Here is a 22,459-nt window from a genome sequence, read left to right as displayed (position 1 = left end):
ATTTCTGCATCTCTGGGTTCTGGCTGGTATGCTCACCTTCTTAGTAGTTCTGCAATTCGTTGTGAATGCTGAATCTTCCTGATCAGCCTCTTGCCTTAAATATGCAGCTCCATTCCAGCTCATTTGGCCTCACATTGGTCAATATCTGGATAAGCCTCACACAAATTAATCACACCCATTTATGGTAATACATTGTTTAATTTCCCCTGGCTGTTGTGGGTCTGTGGTGGCTAGGGACTTCAGAAGCCATAGCGGACATCTTTAGTCAAAGCGGAAGGCCCTCCTCCTTCGTTCGGCTCTGTTTTGGGAGGCCACAGCTTCTCATCGCCCTGCCTGGTTCCTGCAGTGCTTGTGAGTTGTCAGACTGAAGTGTGTCCTGGGATCCTAGTTGCCATACAGGATCCTATGGGGCTGAATTATACGCTGTCCATGCTCATGGGTAATGAGTGGGTTTTTCTTCAGGGACTGGGTCCTCCGGTCTTGTACAGGTGAAAGAATCTACAATCTTAAGAGCTTAGGCACCTCCATTCCCCTTCCACAGATCTCATACAGCTGGGAACTAAGTCTATGGGAACAGGTAGAGATACCTCACTTTAATCCGGAACTAATGATACAAGGTCACTGTTCTCCGAAAAGGGGCATAGACCTTTAAGTGTACCCTGTTACCCCCCACCCTGCACCACTCCACGTAGTACACTGTTGACATCAAGGCCCCAAAAAGGTAAGCTTTCTTGGGCCCTGGGACAAGTCAGTCTGACTTTGTCCCACATGGCATCAGGAGTGTGGGATGAAAAAGTATATTCACCTTAATGGTGAATCCGGTACTCTTACAATGTTTTCCCCCTAATTTATGACTAGTTGCTAGAACCTGAAAGCTTCTCCAAAAGAATGCTGCCACTTTCCATGTTTTGGTGCTGGGCATGTAGCGTGATATTCTTCACACAACGAGCCCTTGCCCCATCCAGGCATGCATAACCAACTGTCACCTTCCAGTTTCTTATTTTTTCCAATGCTTAAGGTTGTAGCACAGCATTCTCAGCGAGTATGTTGCCAGGAGGGTGTTCTATTTTTTTTACTCTGTTTCCACACTTCCTCCTTCGAAACTGGCTGAGATCCTGATTGCACAGGGCGAAAAGTATGATGGAGGAGTGGCAGCATGGACCATAAGAAAGGTTCAAGCAAAATAATTGTGAAAGACCTTCTTGCCAAAAGTGGCAAAGATTCTGGGGGATGCATTAAAGGAGGAATGCTTACAGAAAGCAGATGTGCAAATCTCTTTCAAAGGCAACATACATACAGCCTCATATAACTCGCTGGGTAACTTGTCTGCATCTTATTCTGAAAGCCTAGGAAATGCAAGAGATAATTCAGGTGGCAATAGTAGTCTTAGCTGGAGACAATTCACCATGAGTGACAAAAAATGGTCAGATTTTCTGAAAGGCTTAGCTCTCTCGAAGTAGAATTTGAAACATCTAGATTGAGCAAGTTTCTTCTGCAGAAGAAGCATCTGGTCTAGGTTGGAAAACAGGAAGAACACATTCTTGGTTTAAATTAAAATTGAGTGAATGTTTTTTGAATGAAGTAGAGAAGTGGGCCATCTTGTCCTTATGGAAGATTTCAGATGACAGATCCTGATGTTCTCGAATATGCCTTGCAGACAAGCGAGAAACTAGAAAGGCTGTATTAAAGGACATAATAACATTACAACAGGCTTAAGAGGTTTATGCCTAATAGATGCAAGCTCCACATGGAAGTCATCAATAGGAGGCCGTCAAGCTGACTATTTGAAGGTGGTGGTTTTGGGACAAGCTCTTTCTGCCTCAAGGGAAGAAAAGAGCCTAGTCTTAAAGGTCATCTAGATTTAACAACCTTAAAATCCTGAGGTAGCGGCAAAGCCGTGTGAGAGGGGCTCAAAATATAGCATTCCGATTAGCAGTAACCAGACATGTTTTGCAAGTCTGTAGAGCCCAGTCTGTAGAAGGAGAAACCGCATTTTTACCACATCAAAAGAGAGATAAGTGACCTTATTCTAAAAGTCATGATCCAAAGAACAAGTTCTCAGGTATGCATGTTGGCACGTTAACAGCATTATTGGTGGAATAGTTTGTGAGGATTTTCTTTGTCTTGAAGATGCTGAAGGGCTGCACTCATTTGCCCTCTGTTAGTTACAATTCGAATTCTTCTGCAGACTCAGGAGGAAGGCATTCTGTAAATGTGTCTTCCTGTTATTATAGTTTTGCTGAACTGCTAAAACTGAAGCTGTACTAATGTACCTTTGTGAAAGCTTTTAAAAGTGTTTCTTCCAGTGCAATTGCCACAATGTACCTACTTTACCTAAAGCTGAAGGGGGAATTCTGGGTTGGAACTTTTCCTTCACTTTTAGTCAAAGGGATTTCCTACAATAGTAAAAGGCTAATCTTTCGAAATCTAATACGTCCTTGGATGATGTGGGGTCAGATTACGGTGTAGAACAAGTTAGGATAGCATGCTTCACGCTGAAAGTAGATGCTTGTCTTTAATAGGCAAGAAAACGTTAGACTACAAGTATGGATATATTGGCTTTTCTGGAGGCATCATGTCCAACGGCTGCATTGCCTAGGGAAGCACCACGTTAAATTGTTTGCCAGAATGAAATTGCTCAGATTCTTTATCACTGGTAGGAGACTCTGTAGCCAACAGGTGGGATAGTATCCAAAGGAGGAACCTCACAGGGGGGGAAGTGAGGAACCTGGTGCAACTATAAGTCTGGTCCCTTTGTTAAGCGATCAGCTAAAACATACAGGAACGTGTGTGAAAATATAGACTGCAAAACAGAGCCTGTTATGGTTTTTGCTAAACCCATGTCTGGATCAGCTGGACCAGGAAGAGGTCTTTCTTCGCTTTGTGGCTTAGATTCAGCTGCTATATCTCTAGTTTATTTGAGGTCGACCCTCCCAGGTCCAAATGGGCTCCTTCCTCTCTGACATCTTTTTCTCCACCTGCGGTGTCCCCCAGGGATCCAACCTCTCTCCCTGGCTTTTCAACCAGTATCTGGCACTCCTTGCCCACCGCATCGCCGCTCTCTGCCCCCACTTCCAGTGCTATGCGGACGATACCCAGCTCATTTTCAGGCTACCCTCGGCCTCCTCCTCTCCTTCCCTCATCTCCGACTGTCTGTCTGCTATCCAGGAATGGTGTGCTGCCAATGACCTCTGCCTTAACGCCAGTAAGACTGATATTCTACTCATCGGCACACCCACTCCCTCCTTCCCTGCAGCTCTCTGGCCGGCCTCCCTTGGCCCCCTTCCCGCCCCTACCTGCAAGGCTAAAAACCTCGGGGTCATCTTCGACTCCACACTCTCCTCATATATCTGACGTCTCTAAGAAGTCACACTACCAGCTGCACCTCCTCAGAGGTATTCTTCCCTTCCTCTCCTTCCCCCAGAAGCTCACTGTCTCCCGAGAAGCTCACTGGTTCTCTCAAGGCTGGACTACTGTAACAGCCTCTATCTTAATCTGCCTGCCTCCACTCTCCGCCCTCTGCAACTTATCCAGAACAGAACTGCGAGACTTGTCCTTGGCCTCAAGCCCAGGGACCGTATCTCTCCAGGACTGAAATCTCTTCACTGGCTCCCAGTGGCTGCGAGGATTAAGTTCAAAACCCTCTGCATTGTCCACAAGGCCTTCTGGGGCCTGGGGCCTAAATACCTTCAACTCTCTCTTCCTAAATATCTTCCTTCACGAGCCCTTCGCTCATCCGTCTCCAACTCCCTCATGGTCAGCCGCTTCTCGAAGCAACGAGCTGGGGGTAGATCTCTCTCCGCAGCAGGGGCCTCCCTCTGGAACAGCCTTCCTGCCTCCCTGAAACTTGAGGAGAACCATCTCCGGTTCCGGAAGTACCTCAAAACCTTCCTCTTCGCTTCTGCCTTCTCTCTCCCTCTCCCCTGCTAAACCTGCTTAACTCCCCACTGAATTCTGCACTAAACCTGCATCTGGGCCACTCTCAGCGACCTCGGTCCAGGGCCCAGCCACTCTCCACTTGCACTGCCTCCCTAGCTCCCCCTGCACTGTGGGACTGTCCCTGTATCCCTACAGCCCCCCTTCCCAGCACTTCTCAGCACTTGCTCTGCACTTACCTCGCACTTGCCACCAGCTGGCCCTTTTTATTTATTATTTATTATTTTATTACGCTACTTACCTTGTACTGCACTTCCCCCCCACCTCCTCCCCCTGCACTTTCTCCTTTTCCCCTTACCTCTGCACTTGCGCGATCTGAATGACACCTGGCCTAGTAGGATCGTTTGTCTGTCTTCCCCTTGTTTCCCTCCCTCCCTGCCTCGTCGCGCCTTGAAACACTTGTGTATAGGCGCATTACAAATACCATATCATATCATATCATATCAGGGAAAGCTGGTAGAGACAAGGCAGAATTACCTCTGCTCAAAATACTCTGATGAACATATGAGATTACAGGTCTTGGTAGTATGGTTAGTGGGCCAGTTTTCTGTGGAGAAACTGGTTCATAAAGTCCTGCTGAGAAGGGCCTTGTAACAGGTAAGAAGAAATATAGATTATTCAGTCAAGCAATCCATAACCTGAGTAGCAAAGAATTCTTAAGGAGTTAATTTGAGGAATTGTGATGCTCAAAATCCTGTGGAAAGCGACATCAGAATCAAGGGAGCTGGATTGAATCCTCTCAGCCTTCTTCGTGTTAGGTATAGTACTATTCTACCTGCATTAAAGAGGAAGCACTTTGCCAACTTTGCGGGGTGCTGTTGTACATACAAATACAAATCCTGTTGATCAGTGACATCGTTTTTAGCTGGGCGTCTTGAGTGCTTAGATACTCATTGGGATGATGGTGTGGCTAGAAATCACTCAAATCAAAATGAATATATGATAAAGTGCGTGTGTGTTAATTACTGCTTTATAAATCAGAGCTAAATGTATGCTTGTTAACAGAGTTTGCATTCATTTTATGATGTTTCAAAATTACAATTTTTATTGTGTTTTGGGGATACTTGAATGATAACTAATTTCTATGCATAGCAAAGCTGAATTGACTGAGTGGCCTTCATTTGAAGTGGGTGGGTGGGTGTGTGTGTGTGTGTGTGTTTTCTATTTGAGGGTTGTGACAAAGTCTCTTGACCAGCACCCTAGAATTGGGAGGTGATGGTTATAGGAGTAGATCCAAATCAGTAGTGTGTTTTGGTGGCTGCAGCAGCTCGTGGGGAGTCTTTACAGTTGCTGGACCCGCAACCATTGCCTGTCAGACTCCACAAGCGTGCCATAGAGCGAGAAGAAGGAATCACATATTAAAGGATTGGTCAATGGGGCGGGACAGACTGATGCAAACAGAGGTAAAACTCCAAGACACTGAAGCCAGAGGAGAAAATGAGAGGCCAGGTGGTCCACTCCTAACTTGGAGAAGAGGAGCAGGGATCAAGCAGAAATAGAGGCAAATGTTCCATTCCAGTACAGGGCCAGTAAGAGCCATATAGTAAGACAACATTTGTCAGAGAGGAGCGGGAGGTGGAACATCTCTGGGTTGGAACAGTACAGAAGCTAGCCTTTGAACAGCTCAAGGGTCAGATCTAGAGGCAGGAATACAGTCAGAAGAGAAAACTTAGACTGATGTGGCCCCTGGGACTTGGAAGCACTGTAGCAACTGGCCACGCTCCAAGCACACCCCTTATTAGCATACTTCAGCTTTGTGAGACCCTGCAGTCCTTACTACAATATAGTCTGAGCATTTAAAAGCAGCATTTACATGATTTAAAAGTTGGCAGCCTGCCTGTGGTCAACAGTGAAGAACTTACCAGAGACCCCTATGTCACCCAACCCCTCTGACATCAGCCCAAGACACTTCGCGATGATGGGTCGAGACCTGGGCAGAGACCAGACTACATAAAGACAAGCTGAAGTGTGACTTTTCACAGAAACAGAGGCATCACCAACGAGGAACCTTATGAACGGTTTTCCTTCTTTACCATCTTTACTGACAGAGCCAACAGAGAGATGTAGAAATAATTGACTCAGGGCACCTGGTAGGCTCCTTGAAGCCAAGACACAACACTTACTTAGAGACTTTCTTTTGTATACCTTCATATAATAGGTAAACATAGACTTAACACAGACTCCAGCCATATATATGGGGCAAAAGGAGACTTATTCCAGAGTTTAGCTAAGTTGATAGACCATGTATCCAGTACACATGACAACAACTCCTCAATTCTGACCAGTGCCTTTGCTGTTACATTCCAAAATAAAGTTCTATATTTAAACGATTGCCAAGTGTCTTGTTGTGTTTTCCTAAAGGTCGGTCAGACAGGAAATACATGCCAGTTGCCTCTGGGTGTTCTTTTGTATGCTGTATGAACTGCTAACTGTATTTATTGTTGTGTAGTCTTCTAATGAAAAGCATCAAAATAAATAAAAGCAAGCGTTCCAACTTTATAACTTATGTCTAAGTGTAGGCCTCAAGCCAATTTCTCAGGAAATAAAAAACGGAGGAGACATTTTCAATGAGCTCAGACTGGAAATAGGAGCAGACACACTGGTAACACTGCCAAATACAGTATCACATGTATGCTGAGATAGTCTTTGCAACATGGAACAGAACCTCAATGCATTTTTTCACCATTCTTATTTTTCAAAGGTTGAACTTACAGTGTTGTGTTCTAAAACAGAAATGCCTGCTTCATAAATTCCTTCCTGGATACAAGAGGCACAATTCTGTGGGCCGGAGCTAAAAACAAGAGCAGACAAATGTGTTAATGCGGTACTGTAACCATTGAACGATATAAGTGGCCCTCCACTAATTAACTTCCTGGAGGAAATGTTACAACATTTACCCATTCTCTGAAATCATGCATTTCAAACAAGGGATAACAAAAGGGATATTAATGTCTAGGTTTTGAGAGGACACAAGAGTACTAGGGAAACTGAAAAATAGTTCAGAGGGCATGTGTAAATTGTAGTAATCCCCGATTTTAAATTGCTCCCTTCCCCAATAAGCATCTCCATCCTCTATGAGGAAACAATTTTGAGTGTATGACTGGGGATATATTAGTAGGCTTTGATGCCCTGCTGAATAAAGGCCCAGGCCCAAACAATTGCCACTTGTAAATACTTTTGACTAAAGAGGAATCCACAGCTTTATTACCCCAAGTTCTTTTTAGAGGCAAAATGAGGTTGGCTGGAGATTTTAATAGTTCCCTGAAGGAGAGCAAAGAAAGATGCTAACACAGGTCCCAAACAGACAATATTAACTAAAACTGAAGCAAAACCCTTTGCCACAATTGTTTTCCGATTGCTAAGTGATCTATTCAAACCATCGTTATTTTATCACAGGCAAGTCAACAAGAATGAATATGAAAATGGCTTTTGCTGTGTAAATGTTCCAGACACTATCAGCAAACACTAAAAAACAAAGAGGTCTACAATTAATCCACATCACCCAATATGCATTTCAGATCTCTGTTGGTATTAAAAAATAGATACACAGGCGGCGGGGTGGGGGGTGGTGACATTTTCTGTGGTTAAGCACAATTAATTTCTTTTGGTTGCCCTACTGCAAACATCCATCCATGTCCCCACTCTTTGATTAGATACAAATAGAAGTGTCAATAAAATAATCTACTCAGTCTACTGATCCCATCAATCGTGCCATTAAAATGTCCTATTCGGCTGTACAAAACACTAAGCGCATCACATGGTACTTTAAGAAAAATAGTTACTAACAGTTCGAAATTGGCCAGGCGCAGGGAACTATTTACCTCCTGCTTGTAGCCTAGAATATCCTGGTTAGATAGAAAGCAACAGCTACCAGCAGCTACTTTTGACTACCCAGGCAAGTGGTGCCATACAAACAAAACTAGGTGATAGTAACTCTGTAGATTTGGAAAAGTGTTTAAAGAAGAATAAAAGGGCACACCCAAGGGTCAATTAAAGCATATTGTATAATATGTAATGGACAAAAGGTTGAGCATGCATTTTGCGCAACGTTAGATTTGCTGTGTGCAATGGGCCGACTACTGGTTCCTTAGAAGTAGCTCCTCCCTAACAGGTGATGTCTGATACCCAAGAGCTGATTTTTGTTCCTGGTCAAAAAATCCTAATTGTGATCCCTGTGCGAACATGGAAAAAAAAAAGAAAATCACAGGTAGCAGGAGTAAATTGAGTCCGTCATTTGCCATGTTTCAGACTTCTAAATGATAGTTCTTTTCTCTAACCAGTCCTGCTAATATATGTGTAAATGGTGTATGGGTGGTAGTATGACAATCAAAGGAAAACGCTTGATCCTGCTGAAGTTGCTAAGTTATTTATCCATTCCTCAGCCTTGTAACACCCATCGGCAAGCTCAATATGGCAGTGCAAATTCAATAATCTTACTGATCGAACAGAGACACTTTCGACAGAGAAGGGCCACATTTACTCAAACCCTTCAACGTATTTGCTCCCTGCTGTTGAATGGCAAATCTCAGAATTATAAAATGTGTAAATCTCTGGTTCGATTCTCACACTAATATGGCAGCCTCTGTCTCTTTCATAGTGCTTTGACTCTCTGAACACTGCCAGTAACCGCCTGATCCAGATCTCCTCCAACAGCTCCCAACTCTACATGCCTTACCCGCACAAATGCCAACTGAAAAGAACAGTCACATTTCCCATTCTTCAGTCCAACTAAGACTGTCCACCTGAACAAGGACACACATACAAAGCAGATGGAAACACCATCACACTCACACCAATGTTTATTTTTCATAACAAGAAAAGTCTATAAAGTGAAACGTCTAACTCCTGAGCAAGGTCACATAGGTAGCAGGAGTAAATTGAGTCCGTCATTTGCCATGTTTCAGACTTCTAAATGATAGTTCTTTTCTCTAACCAGTCCTGCTAATATATGTGTAAATGGTGTATGGGTGGTAGTATGACAATCAAAGGAAATTGAGACCCTAGACCAGGCCCAAGTCCAGAAATTGGTTCTCACTTTATGGTACTCCCACAACAAGAACACCTCCAAGCTCAGTGTGCAAGAATTTATGAAATTGACACACCCCTCTTTACCAACATATAGAAATAGACACAGCAAACTTCACAGAGTGCTCAATGGAAAGACTCCACTGATATCTTGATGCATGGAGATTAGACAATCTCTATTTTTGGCCTTTCTCACTGACTGCACCAACTCAATGACTAGTTTGGAAACACATTTGTAAAAGCTTTTTGAGTACCAAAACAACTTTTGGATTTTCAGAAGCAGCATTTTTCACAATAGTTAAAGCAGGGTTCAGGAAAAACAGTGACCCACCTGTAATAATAACCCAGAGTTGGTTGTTCTATAGATTCACATACTTCGAATGTCCCATGGGAATTTGAACACATTTGCAGATATGTACAGCATTATTTGAGGATTTGTTTAGTACCCTAATTAACAGTCGATGAAAGAGGCAATCACATGGTCAACCTAAGCTTTCTTTTAGAGAATGAAAGAACAAGTTACTTATCCATGGTAATGTTCTATCGACTGGATGTTCCTCCCACGTATTTCTCATTTTATGATATTTCCATATCCAGCTTTATCTGCTTCAGAAATGTTTTCCAGCTGAGGGCGCTGCGTGTCGATGCCTGTCGACTCGATGTCCCCCGGAGGCCTGCGTCTCTATGTCATCGATGGTATAATGAGCGCGGCGACCCTTGGCTTCAGTTCCGTTTTTTAAAGCATGTATAGGATAGCCTTCAACCGACAGTTAATTCTCCTGAAAGAGGGAAGACTGCAATTACATGGAAAATTCGACTGCAGAGCAGGCTGGGAGGGGCAATTAGGAATACGCTTTGAATGGATTGTGTCCTCCCACGTATTCCTCATCTTATGATAAACTCCCAAAGCAGTGTAAGTATTGCTGGAGGAGAGAGTCAGAATTTCCAGGCTCATACTAATTAGGAGTTCCTTCATAGGTATGTGTGCACCTAATGTAGCACTGCCTTTCCAAATAAAACTTCTCGGCTTGAGGAAGGGTCCAGATTGTAATGTTTGGTAAAGGTGTGTACGGACGACCAGGAGGCAGCCGCACAAATATGCCTAATTGGGGCGACCCTATGTAATGCAGAGGTGGTAGCCATGCCCCTGGTTGAATGAGCTCCAAAACCCTCAGGAGGATCTTTCATTGCTAATCTGTAGCATTCCCAAAATAATCAATTTTGACCAGGTTTGTTTTGAAATTGCCATACCCAACTTGCGGGCCGTGTAACCTACAAAAAGTTGGTCATCGTGTCTGATCTTAGACAACCTGGTGATGTAAAATCTCAGTGCACGCCTTGGATCAAGCCTGTGTAATCTCTCCTCTTCCTTTCCAGGATGATGAGGTGGATAAAATGAAGATAGAATTATCTTCGGAGTTAAATGGAACTCGGACACAATTTTAGGCAAGAAGTTTGGTTTCACCTTAAGGACTTTGTATAAGGAGGCTTGCAGGACAAGGCACGATGTTCACTCACCCTTCGTGCCGATGTAATGGCCACTAACAGGATAGTCTTTAAGGTTAATAATCTTAAAGGACAGATATGGATAGGCTCAAAAAGAGCACACATTAGAAATCCCAATACTAGGTTGAAGTCCCAAGTTGGCACTTGGAATCGGACTGGAGGAAATGTATTTGTCAGTCCTTTTAAGAACTGTATCACAAGGGGAATCTTGAAGAAAGATACCGCTTTAGAGGAGCACTTAAAGATACAGAGTGCTGCAAGATACCCCTCGATTGTAATAACCTGGACCCCCAAGTTGGCCAGGATTAATAAGAACGATAACACCATAGGTGTACTGCATTTAAATGGATGTTCATTCGTAACCTTCCACCAGCTGCAGAATTTGTTCCAACGGCAGCGGTGCAAGGATTTTGTTGCTGGCCTTCTGGCTGAAAGCAAAATCTCCATTACGTCTTCCGGGATGTCCCAATTCTTGTATCTCAACCTCTCAGAAACCATGCGTGAAGGGTGAGAGTCTTGACCACTGGATGGAGAACCCAACCCTCCTCTCTCAAACGAAGGTCCTCTCTATTGGAGGGCAAATGGACATGTTTAGAAGGTCCGGGGACCAGGTCATCCTGGCCCAATCCGGAGCAATTAGGATCATGGATTTCCCAAACTTTCTCAAGGAGGAAATACATACAGAAGTGGAAACAACCAGTCCACTACGAACATGTCTCCTAGAGCTCCTTTTAGGGGAAATTCCCTTGAGCAGTACAGCTCGCATTTCCGGTTGACACCGGTCGCAAACAGATCCACTTGAGGGGTTCCCCAAAGGATGAAGATCTCTTGAAGGACTTCCTGACGAGTTCCCACTTGTGGGAGACTGTGCTCAGCCTGCTCAGAGCATCCGCCGTTGTGTTCTCCTCTCCGGCTTGGTGAACTGACGATAAGGAGATTCCTTCTTGAATTGACCAGAACCAGAGCTGCATTGCCTCTCTGCACAGTGGTAGTGACCCTACACCTCTTCTCTTGTTGAGGTAGTACATGGCCACTGTGGTGTCCATCATTATCAGGACGTTCTTCCCCCAAACAGAGGGCAGAAAGGTCTTCAGCGCTAGTCTGATTGCCCTCAGCTCCAACAGGTTAATATGTAGTTTGGACTCAGATGGAGACCATCGACCGCTGATTGATTGTGAGTGAGGCATCCATTACTACCTTTATCTCTGGCCATGGTTGCCAAAAAGGTTCTCCCTTCAAAATGTTGTCCTTGCAGGCCCACGAGAGGAGATCCTGAGCGACTCTGCTTGGAACTGGAAGGAGATCTGACATCCTGCCCGAGAATTGAGACCATTGTGTCCTTAGAGCCCACTGGAGAAATCTCTTTCGCAGGTGCGCCTCTGGCACCAAAAAAGTACAGGATGCCATGAGGCCGAGCAACCTCAGAAAGTCAAAGGCCGGGAGACGCTGGGCACTTTGGAATTTGGTGACCATCTGCAGAATGACTTAAGCCCTCAACTCTGGTGGCGAGGCTTTTCCGAGGGATGCATCTAGGACTGCTCCAACGAATAGGAGCGTTTGAGACGGTATCATGTGAGACTTCTTGAAGTTGAGGGAGAAGCCCAGTCTGTGAAGGGAGTGACACGTGGAGCGGAGATGTTCCAGGGCCTGTTCGGGGGAACGTGCCCTGATCAGCCAATCATCCAGGTAGGGGTAGACGGGAATCCCCACTCTCTTCAGACTCGCTGCTATCAGCGCCATTAACTTGGTGAAAACCCTCAGGGCAGAGTTCAGCCCAAATGGCCGAACTCGAAACTGATAATGAGAACCGCCAACGGCGAACCTCAAGTACCTTCTGTGCTTGTGATGGATTGGCACATGAAAGTAAGCATCCTGAAGGTCCAATTATACCATCCAGTCCTGACGCTGGAGGGCCTGAAGGGTCTGAGAAAGGGTAACCATCTTGAACCTGACCTTCCTGCATAAGAAGTGGATCTGGAACTTTGAAAGAGCTGTTCCCCGGTACGTGACTCATGCTTTTTTTTAGAAAGGGAAGGCAGTAACCCTGGGCAATTGTTTCCAATGCCCATGCATCTGAAGTAATGCCTCGCCATTCTTTCAGATGCAGTGGGAAGTGCACTGACAGAACGAGGGAGTCCCGCTCCGTCTGCCGATATTGGCCATCTAGGTGTTTGTTTGTAGGATGTGTAGAATGGGGTTTGACCCAGCCCTTCTTTGCCAGGGACACGACATCCTTTTGCAATGGGACACCTGTGGGAACTAAGAATTCAGAGAGGTTTTGAGGCAGCTGGGGCAGAGGCTAATGGTAAAGTAGCCGCTGCCTGGGCAGTTCTAGTACCTCTTCCCCGTCCACCACGGGGGAATTTTTTCTGACCTCTTTGATTGGACAGTCCTCTTCCAATTGAGGAGTAAAAGCGAAAGGACCTACCCCTCCAAGATGTGCCGGTGGGAGGGTTTTGCATCTAATAGACGCTTTAGAGGTCTGTAATTTCACCAGGCTCTCGTCAGCCTAGCTACCAAATAAATGTGTGCCATCAAAAACAATGTTAAGTAATCTGTATTGCAAAACTGAAGCAAAAACAGATTTTCTTACCAGGCAAATCAGCGCATATCTGTACTAGCCACCATGACCTGCTGATGCTGTCAGCAGTGTCGAGAACAGTCTAGAAGGAAACGCACATTGCATCTTTCCCATCCTTGACTAGATTTAAAAATCCATCCCTTTCCTCCCCATCGGGGATATGATCAGCCGCCATTGCTACACATTCCCAAATAGTGAAAGTGAATCTGGCCAAGGTGCACATAGCATTTGCTGACTTTAGGCCCATGCTTCCCGCAGAGAAAACCTTCTTGGGTCAAACGTTTTAACGCTTGTCATCTCTATCTGGGAGAAGAGTTGGGTATGCATTCTGTTTTGAAGTTGAAGTGGCAGCTTGTACCACTAAACTTTCATGAGTGGAATGTTTTGTCAAGTACCTGGGGTCACTTCTGGACGTCCCGTATTTCGATAATTTTTTATTTACTGCCGAAATCAATTCTGGCATCTCCCAATTAGTACTCACTCTCCTTTGCAATGCCCTGTGAAAAGGAAGAATAGGGTCCTCCTGAGGTCCCTTATCTAGGATGTCAGTTAGATCATCCTGTTCGTATATTGGTGTTGGTCTTTTCCACCCCATATACTCTATCACCCTGGACATTAACTGATTATAAGACCCTTTAGCATGGTTAGTAGGGCCTGGTCTCCCAAACTCTAATTCTGGGGACGTATCCAGCCCACTTACATTCTGCAGGGACTCTGATTCCTCTGAGATCAAAGGCTCAGGGACCCCAGGTGTTCCATTTTGGAGACCAAAAGGTTGCGAATCATCTGAAGAATGTTCTGCTTCCTCATAAATTGAAAAAAATGACCCAAAAAAAGTCCTTTTTCGGTAAAGGTGTAAATATCTTTTCTGATGGCGTTGATGGTGGCGCCAAAAACTTCGACACAGTCGACGTTGAGGGCTTCGACACCTTCGATGTAGAGGGCTTGTCTGACCTTTCGGCGTTCAGAAATTGTCCGACGCCTTTGGCATAGAGGACCTGTCATGGTCCGATGAGGAGTCTTTCGGCATCAACGACTTCTTCCTCGAGGAAGGTTTGAGAGATCCTTCGACTGCTCTCAAGGAGACTTTTCTTTGCCTTCCAGGCCCGAAAGCGCAGTTTCTGCCTTCATATCTTTTCTTGTCGAGTTTTTTGACCTGGGCAAGGGGGGTCAAGGCTGCATTCTCAAAAACTTGCATCATTTTAACTTCTTCCACTTAGCTGGAGAGGCCGATTTTGTTGGGCATTTAACCCGTTCTGGGGAGGAACTCTATGACGAAGACAGTGACCTATGGTGCCTTTTCCTCGACCGTCTTAAAGATGACAAGTGGTAATAACCACTGCGTGATCTCGACCTCTGTCTTTTTTTTTATCATGGTTTATTTATTCCGCAGATTCGTACAGAGAGCAAGTCATATGAAGTGTTTATAAACCACAAACTATCAGCATGAAATCAACATTAACTCACATCATCTATGAAAACTCATAAAATGTCTCTGCTGGAACTGCAGTTTTTAACTTTTCAACATCCCCAAATCAACCCCCCCAGTCCCCTTTCTTTCATCATTTAGTCGGTTCCGAGGTTGTCTATTATTGAACTTTGTCGGGTTTCTATGTCCAACTGGATCAAACTTATAGAATATTTTAATGAGTGTCCGTGTTTCTTAGTATCCTGGGTCTGAAAAAGTGTGGTTCTCTGTCTCTTACCATTTCGCAGAAGGGCTCCCAAATTGCCAGAAACTTGAGCTATCTGTCAGCTTGGAGTGCACAGATCTTTTCCATTGCCAAAATTCCCCATATTTTGATCCACCACCACGCAACTATTGGACCTTGCACCGATTTCCATCCTTGAGCCAGAGTCAATTTTGCAGCCGAGAGGAGGTGTGTAATTAGTGTAGTGTTGTGCCCTTTTGCCGGATATATACTTTTAGCTATCGCCCCCAGCAAGACTACCTTCGGACGACCTCTGCCTTTTTACGAGGAGAAACATTTCTCGGCTCATCTGAAGACACTTTTTTTGACGGGGTCGAAGGGGATTTTGACCTACCTGCCGCAAATGTTTCTCTTTGCTCTTTCAGGGCTTTCGCCGTCATCGATCAGCAGGCCTTACAGTCAAAGGTAGCGTGAGAGAAACCAAGGCACCAGACACACCCGATGGGGGTCCGTAAGGGACATCTTAGTCCCACAATCTTGGCACTTCTCAAAGCCCGAAGATGCAGATGATGATGCCATTTTCAACAATATATTCGAAGATTGTCGATATTGTCGATATGGAACCGAAGCGTACTGTATCCAAAGCGATAACTTTTGTGAAAAAAACAGAACTGTAGCCAACGGTCGCTGCGTGCACTTTATACCATCAATGACATCGACACTGAGGGCTCCGAGGGACATTGAGTCGACAGGCATCGACGCGCAGCGCAGTCAGCTGAAGAAAATTCCAAAGCACCTGAAGCTGGTTATGGAAATATAAGATGAGGTATACGTGGGAGGACACAATCCATTCGAAAAAGGATAGTTTAGCAAATCCATCTGAAAGGAAAGGCTGTGGATATTGAGTTGGTAATTACACAAGCAAGCTACTCTTAAAGAATAGTTTTCATATCAAGCATAGAATCATCTATATAGCCATATAATTATAGTAGAACAAATGACTGTTCAGGAAGAACTGCAGTTGAGCCTTCACTTGAACAGGGCTTGAAATCAAGATTGAACAACTTGAACTTCTGCCAGAGAACAGATCTCTAAGGTATGGTGGTCGCTAACATAATGCAAGCAATGATTCCAATGAAATATACTGATTCAATAAAAACTTCCAACTGACTCCTAACTAATCCGCAAAAAGATTTGTTTTAAAATGTACTTGGGTTACTTATTTTGTTAGATCCCAATTATTGTGTGTAGCTTGGTTGTAACTGTAAGAATGGGGAAGAAAAGAGCCCCACTGATTAATCCAACTAGATGAACAATTGTGTTAGCAGAAAGTTTACAGGAGTGTTTATGCTTAAAAAAACAGCGAATTCACAAAACACCAGTAGCTCACAAAGGACAAAACTAGTTGCAGTAACACTGAAGATTTGTCAGTGTTGTTAGATACTACAATACATAAATGATAGGCCACAAGGGGCCTTTTTCTGCAGTCAATTTCTATGGATTACTGTACCCACCTTGATGAATCAAAGGATTCAGTCACTTCCCCCAAGGGGCGAGCCCCTTCCTGTGAGGCTAGGAAGGTGAGCCCGCTAAGCAACATTCCACCTATGGGTGGCGGTAAGCGGGACCTCACAGGGAGAGACTCCCCTCTCGGGGATAAGGACTCTCTTTCCCATAAGGAATTCCTTTCTTACTATGCCCCAAAACAATACAACTTTATTAACTGACATACAACGGAAATCCTCTTACATGTATTGTTGAAATATAATACCAGAAAAAGATTATCAACTTGGTACTGTGAAAACTAAGAACATGAGAGTAATGAAGAGTGTTTGTCAAGTACTGACACGAAGAAGACAACAGGAGGCATTGTAAATATGACCCAATTCAAAGGAAGGACTTTCCTTGGAAGCCGGGGAAGCCCCAGAAGTGCGTCATAAAAAGGAGGGTCAAGAGAACAAGGAAGTGAGACCTGGGAGATTCAAACCGGACGGATTGAGGAGGCTAGGAAACCAAGGGAGACGCTGCCTTGCCTGCCAAAAAGCAGCTACAGAGAAGAAAGGACAGCAGCATGCAATCCGACCAGCAGAGTAGAGGAAATCCACAATAGTCCCTCTTAGGGATGCTCGAGAGCGGCCAGTGAAGAGTGTGAGGAATCTGAGGGCATACTCACTCCTTCCTGAACCAGCCTCCACCCAGGTGTCCAGGGAAAGGCCAAAGCTGCCGGACCTTGACCCGGGGGGTGGATTTGCGAGAGAGGACAAACTAGGGGGAGGTGACCTAGGGAGAGGAAATGGGGTGCCCGAAGATGAGAAACGGTATTCCCCTTTTCCCTTCCATGATGTTCCTTCCGTTCTGCAAGCCTTCATGGGCTATTGTAAGTCCCTTCCCTGTTTTCCAATGGACAACCATAGGCACACACACCACTTTGGTACTGGGAAGAAGAAGATGGCAAAACACCAGTTTGGTACTGAGACAAAGAAGAGGGATAGCGAGTACCAAGATCGTGATAATCAGCTAATGAGCGGCGATCATCTTCTCCTGAGAAAGACTGGGCAGTATAAATATCCCTCTCGGGTGCAGCCTAAGCCAGAGAAGCAGTTTGAAGCAGGGCTGGAAAGGAAAGAGGACGCTGGGACCACCGCAGGTCCTGAATGGGTCTGTACCACTCGTCCCCCCCTGGCAGAATTTGCGCAGCGGAAAGCAGAGAAGGTGATTGCAGCTGAGTTGTCCCGTGGGCCAGATTGCACCACAGATGTTCATGAGCCGAGGCAGATCACCTCCAGCGTGGCGGAAGCGACAGCGACCCGAGAGAGGTTGGTTGCCTGGTCGTGAGGAGCTGCACATGTTAAGGTCCTATGGACACCCCCAGCTCAACATGGAGAAACAACTTAACCAGTGAGTTTGAGGCAAGCGAATGACTCTCGGGCGCTACGATGTGGTCCGCGTGTGCCGCGCAGATCCCGTCACTCGCGTGTGAGTGAACGAAGTGCAGACAAGTTGTAAGAAATATCAAACTGTTAAAACTCAGTGCAAGCATTGCCAAGGGCCAAGAGAGAGCAAGTGTTGCTAGATGTCAAGTGAGTGCAAGTCTTGCCAAGGGACAAGAGGGAGCAAGTCTTGCCAAGAGCCAAGATAGCAAGCACTGCCAAGAGCAAGCAAATATTTCCAAGGGAGTATAAGTACTGTCAAGAGTCAGCTAAAACTAGGTGCAAGTAACCAAAGCAATAGAGAATGATACCCTGGTAGTGAAGTACACCAGGTTACCACTGAAGAAGAAACCCTGTGATTTGCATATTGAAAGAACTCTGAAGCCAGGCAGGGGAGTACAGCACGTTGTCTTCCAGCCAGAAGAGGACAGTTTTGTTGTGTTAACATTGATGTTAACATTGATGAACTCTTGGGAAATCTGGTAGGAGAATACACCAGTTTCCAAGTAAAGGAAAGTTTGCTTTGGGAACCTTTTGAGAACTTTGCCAGACAAGAGGGGCTAGGACGAACCCTCTGCTTGTCAGCTGAAAGTATTGTGTGAACTTTCATAGCGGTGCCTTGAGGAAAGTGAAGAACCTTTCGTTAGTCAAAAGGGTCTGGGATGCACCCCCTATTTGTCATTTTGAAGTGCTTCAGAGCTTGGGGAAGGGAATCCTTTCTCAAGCCACACGCTGCCAACAGCCAGTGGAACATTTGTTGAACACTTATTTTGAGACTCAACCCTTACATCCAAGTAGTATGTGAGGGCAAGAAAAGGTTTGGACACAGATAGAACATTTGAATTGGACTTCCAGACATACACGGACATTACTTTGAGTTAGGTAGGGAAAATACCACTTCGAATAGGGCAAGTTAGGCCTTTTGCCAACCCCATTTTCCTTTCAATAAAAGTTTATAGCCAAAACGATATCTTTTGTGTCTGTGTCTGCTTCATGATGCCTTCACAAGAGCCCCATCGCTGGTGTGCCCGTAGGCAATACGCCAATAACCGACCAGACAAGGTCTTTTCATGGGAGAACATGACCAACAGAGCAAAGGAGAAAGGTGGTGGCGTGGAACAGAAGTGAAGGAAAAACCCTTTCATTGCCGAACCAGCCAAAGAGCAAAGCGTGTCAGAAAAGGGACGTGTGAGAAACCATCGAATCATCCTGATCGACCATGGAGGAGAGAAAGAATGGCATCATGGTGACGCGGGCCCCTTCACTACAGGTACGGGGGAGAGCAGGAGACCGGGGGAGGGAGGCATAAAGAGTGAAGATCACTCTGGAACCCTGCATCCTCGTCCCAGTGATTGGCAAAAGTATAAGAACTACTTAGGAATGCACGATATATGCTCCTGGGAGTGGCAAGACTAAGAGAGGAATAAGAATCAGACAGGCTGTCTACACATCTCGAGACGAATAAAAGTATTTGGAGAGAAACAGGGGGAGCAAATACACAATACCCATTGAAAGAACTGAAGGGACTATTACAAGGAATAGCAAGAGACTATTTGGAGATATCATATTGAAGAGATTTGTGCTGAGAAGCATCCCGCAGGAGAAAGGAGTCATTCTCCAGGTCTTTTGTTATGTATTAATAGTGGTAGGGTCAGCTTAGGCCAGTTTCTGACGAAGTGCAGACTATTCAATTTGGAAATCACATCTGACAACAGGCACCCTGGGTCAGTTTTGTTAGGTAGGGCATCCAAAAGACTAGGGATAGTAGTGAGGCATTTTTTTATTTTTGAAATAAAAGCAAGTTGAACATGACACATGATAGTCCTTCTCCTCCTTCTGTAGTCTGGCATCTAGCCTGTCGTCCAATTTGAATATTAATACTACTTAAATTATCTGCATCGCACCCTTTGGTTTGCACCACTTCATTATTCTGCTTGTGCTCACATATTTCAGTGGTTTTATCTTTACAGTTTCAAATAATACAACTGTCACTCTTGGATCAAGTATTCAAGGGTTTTGCGTCCAAGTGTCCGAATTTCAAACAGTACTGTTTTGGAGTAGATTCCAGTACTTTAATCTAGTGTTTTGTGCAGGGCCAGCAAGTCTCCATAAGTTGCTTCAGAGCACTCTGAAACCCTTCCCATACAGAGCTGCAAACCAATAGACTTTGGAAAATACAGACTTGCACAGCAAATTAAGCGTATTGTGCAAAAAGACTGAACTATGTGCCTGGTCAAGGTGTAGTATAGCACAATGGACTAAGAACAATGACAAGAGGTTCTGGTACAAGTCCAATCTCCGACATGGTCAACTCAGCGCTAAATACTACAGAAGATGATAAAGTTACTGCTAGTCGTGTAATAGCATCTACTTAAGTACCCAAATAATTCAGAATTAGTATTTGTTAGCCAATGTACTGCCAATTTCACAATTTAATGGAATGTAGACTAAAAGAAGAGAGACACCGGGTTCATCTAGGATGCTAATTTCCATAGATAAAATTTCATAAGTGCCAAACCTTACACTGCCTGTTTGTGTTCCAACACCCACTTCTCTGTGAGAAACTGAGATTATCGCTCAACATCGTTTCAAAGGCCCTGTTTTTGTTGGCAGTGGGCACCGACTCGCGGTCAGGAATGCTAGATTTGAATAGACTTTCAGCTTTGCTATCCACAGTTTTGCATGATCGGTAGGTTACCTTCCTTCCAGGTCAGTTCAGCACAGTGTTTTTTTTTCAGATATCAACATGATAAATATGTATATGGGTGTTTGTTTGTTTCTTTGACAATAGATTGCTGCGTTACTGAAACCCATGCTTTGGCTTGAAAACACAACACTGTGCAACATTTTGGAATGTTGTCGTAATGCCATGCAAATACAAGATTATCGGGTTGCAATGAAAAAGTTACTTATCTTACCTGGTAATGTTCTTTCGATGGGATGTTCCTCCGACGTATTCCACATCTTAGACAGTAATTACCATGTTGACCATCGACGGAGGCCCTCGAGCGAGCGTATCGACGTCATCGACTCAGGACGCCTATGCCGAAAAAGTTTTACGAAGCAGCACAGCTGTGGTAATTACTGTCAAAGATGTGGAATATATCGAAGGACACAATCCCCTCGAAGCACATTTTCTCACCTTTTTCCTGGTTAATTTTAGTTTTTAGAATTTGCCATTTGTACAAAAGATGCATTAAATGCAGCAAAATACATGAGTTGGAAAAAAAAATAAAAAAAAATTAAAAAATCATGACAAATGTAACTGACAGGTTGATGAGCAGGTGGGGCTTGGAAAAATGTATTTAGATATTAGGAATGTGAAAGCGCTCAACTCAGCTGCCACAATTGTGTCATTTTATTTTAAGATCCAAGTAACTTTAAGAACTTCAAGCATGGTGCCATAATACCATTGAAGTAATATTTGAAACATTTTCAAATACATCCTCTTCAATTTTGATAGCCTTGACTTTGCTTTATTTTATAATTTAATGTCAGATCATTTTTGTGCATTTGTTACAAACTGCAGGATCATAGGTGTATTAATTGGGCTGTGCGTTCAGTAGGTATTCATAGAGTTTGGTAAAACCAAAATAACGCCATCCATTTGGCCCTGTCCCTTCTCATCTCACACTACTGCAAAACGCCGGTCTCTAGTAGTATTGCCAGATGTAGTTGCTGCTTAGTATGAGGTTCTGGTTTTCTTATGCATGTTGTGAGGTCTTTTTCTCTGGCTGTGTAGAGGCCCTTTATACATATCGCCACCCCCCTCAACTCCCTTCCAACCACCCACTCATCTCTATTGACTTGGTCCTGCAACCAGCGCCTTGATGCCATGTGTTTTGGGGGCTTTACAATTAAAAATAAAATAAAAGTGTGAGATGGAACGTGAAAACGTGAACTGCTTAATCCACAGAAGGCAATAAAAAAAAAAAAAGGTAGTTGCTACTCAATTACAATTGTGCTGCAGCATTTGATTTAAACAGTATATTTAACATTAACAGCAAGAAAGGTCCATTCCATGACCAATTTATTTTTTTTAATTTATTTTTTTTATTTTTGTTTATTAACCCAATTTGGTTTTTTACAAAATCCTTGCCGAACTATTTTTCTGTCTTGTGAAGGCTCCTCGGGACACCACTCCAGATCAACGAGACGTTTCCTTTTTCAAAAGTTTTCTAGAAGTCAGGTAGTCGCGGAGGCTATTTACCAGGTGCCATATGGGAAGAGGCGCCTGGAGCGGTGGCTCTTAAGGGCCAGTTCCAAGAATTTTGCTGCCAATCTCGACCATCTGGTAGAGTCACCTGCAATCAGCCGGAACCATATGTTTTCTTCATCTAGGCCTGACGGCTGTGTAATGAGTAGTTCCAAGTAAGCCTGCCTTTCCAGCGCCAATGCTGTGCACAATGTAAGAAGATGGCGGACTGTCTCCACTTTATCCACAATTCCGCATAGGCGGCAGTTCGAAGCTGACGCAAGAGCTCTGGTTGCCAAAACTTCCCTGGTGTGAAGTAAGTTCAAACGAGCACGCATATATACTTTCCGCAGATCCTTGTCAGGGAATTTTTCGCAGTACCTCAGGGGGGCCTTTAGTTGATTGTGGCTTGGCGGGAGATGTTTTAGGGATTTGTACTGGAGAATCTTTCCATTTGTGTTGATCCAATCTTGTTGGAAGAGTTTGGTCTTAACTCGTCCAGGATTGGAGATAAGCAGGTCCTCGTCGCAGTTGACTTCTTCCAGCTTTGTTTGTATTTTTTTAACCCACTCTACTAGTGGTTTGCAGGATCCTTTACTGATTTCAGCGGCCACGACCAGATAAATCGGGAGAG

At 44.4% G+C, this 22,459-nt stretch overlaps 1 protein-coding gene across 8 annotated transcripts in view; it reads right to left on the bottom strand.

Annotated features, from left to right (window-relative positions):
• Positions 1 to 22,459, bottom strand: part of TRAF2 (TNF receptor associated factor 2) — a 1,562,837-nt gene that overhangs the window by 776,788 nt on the left and 763,590 nt on the right. For all 8 annotated transcript variants that reach the window (XM_069609765.1, XM_069609762.1, XM_069609766.1 and 5 more), the window contains one exon: positions 6,649 to 6,727. In XM_069609765.1, coding sequence (XP_069465866.1) covers positions 6,649 to 6,727 — 79 coding nt within the window. The remainder of the gene's footprint in view (positions 1 to 6,648; positions 6,728 to 22,459) is intronic.

The sequence above is a fragment of the Ambystoma mexicanum genome, chromosome 8 (genome assembly GCF_040938575.1).
Source record: "Ambystoma mexicanum isolate Mex_15411 chromosome 8, UKY_AmexF1_1, whole genome shotgun sequence".
NCBI lineage: Eukaryota > Metazoa > Chordata > Amphibia > Caudata > Ambystomatidae > Ambystoma > Ambystoma mexicanum.
The sequence above is the reverse complement of the archived record's forward strand: the minus strand, read 5'-3'. Positions and strand labels throughout refer to the sequence as shown.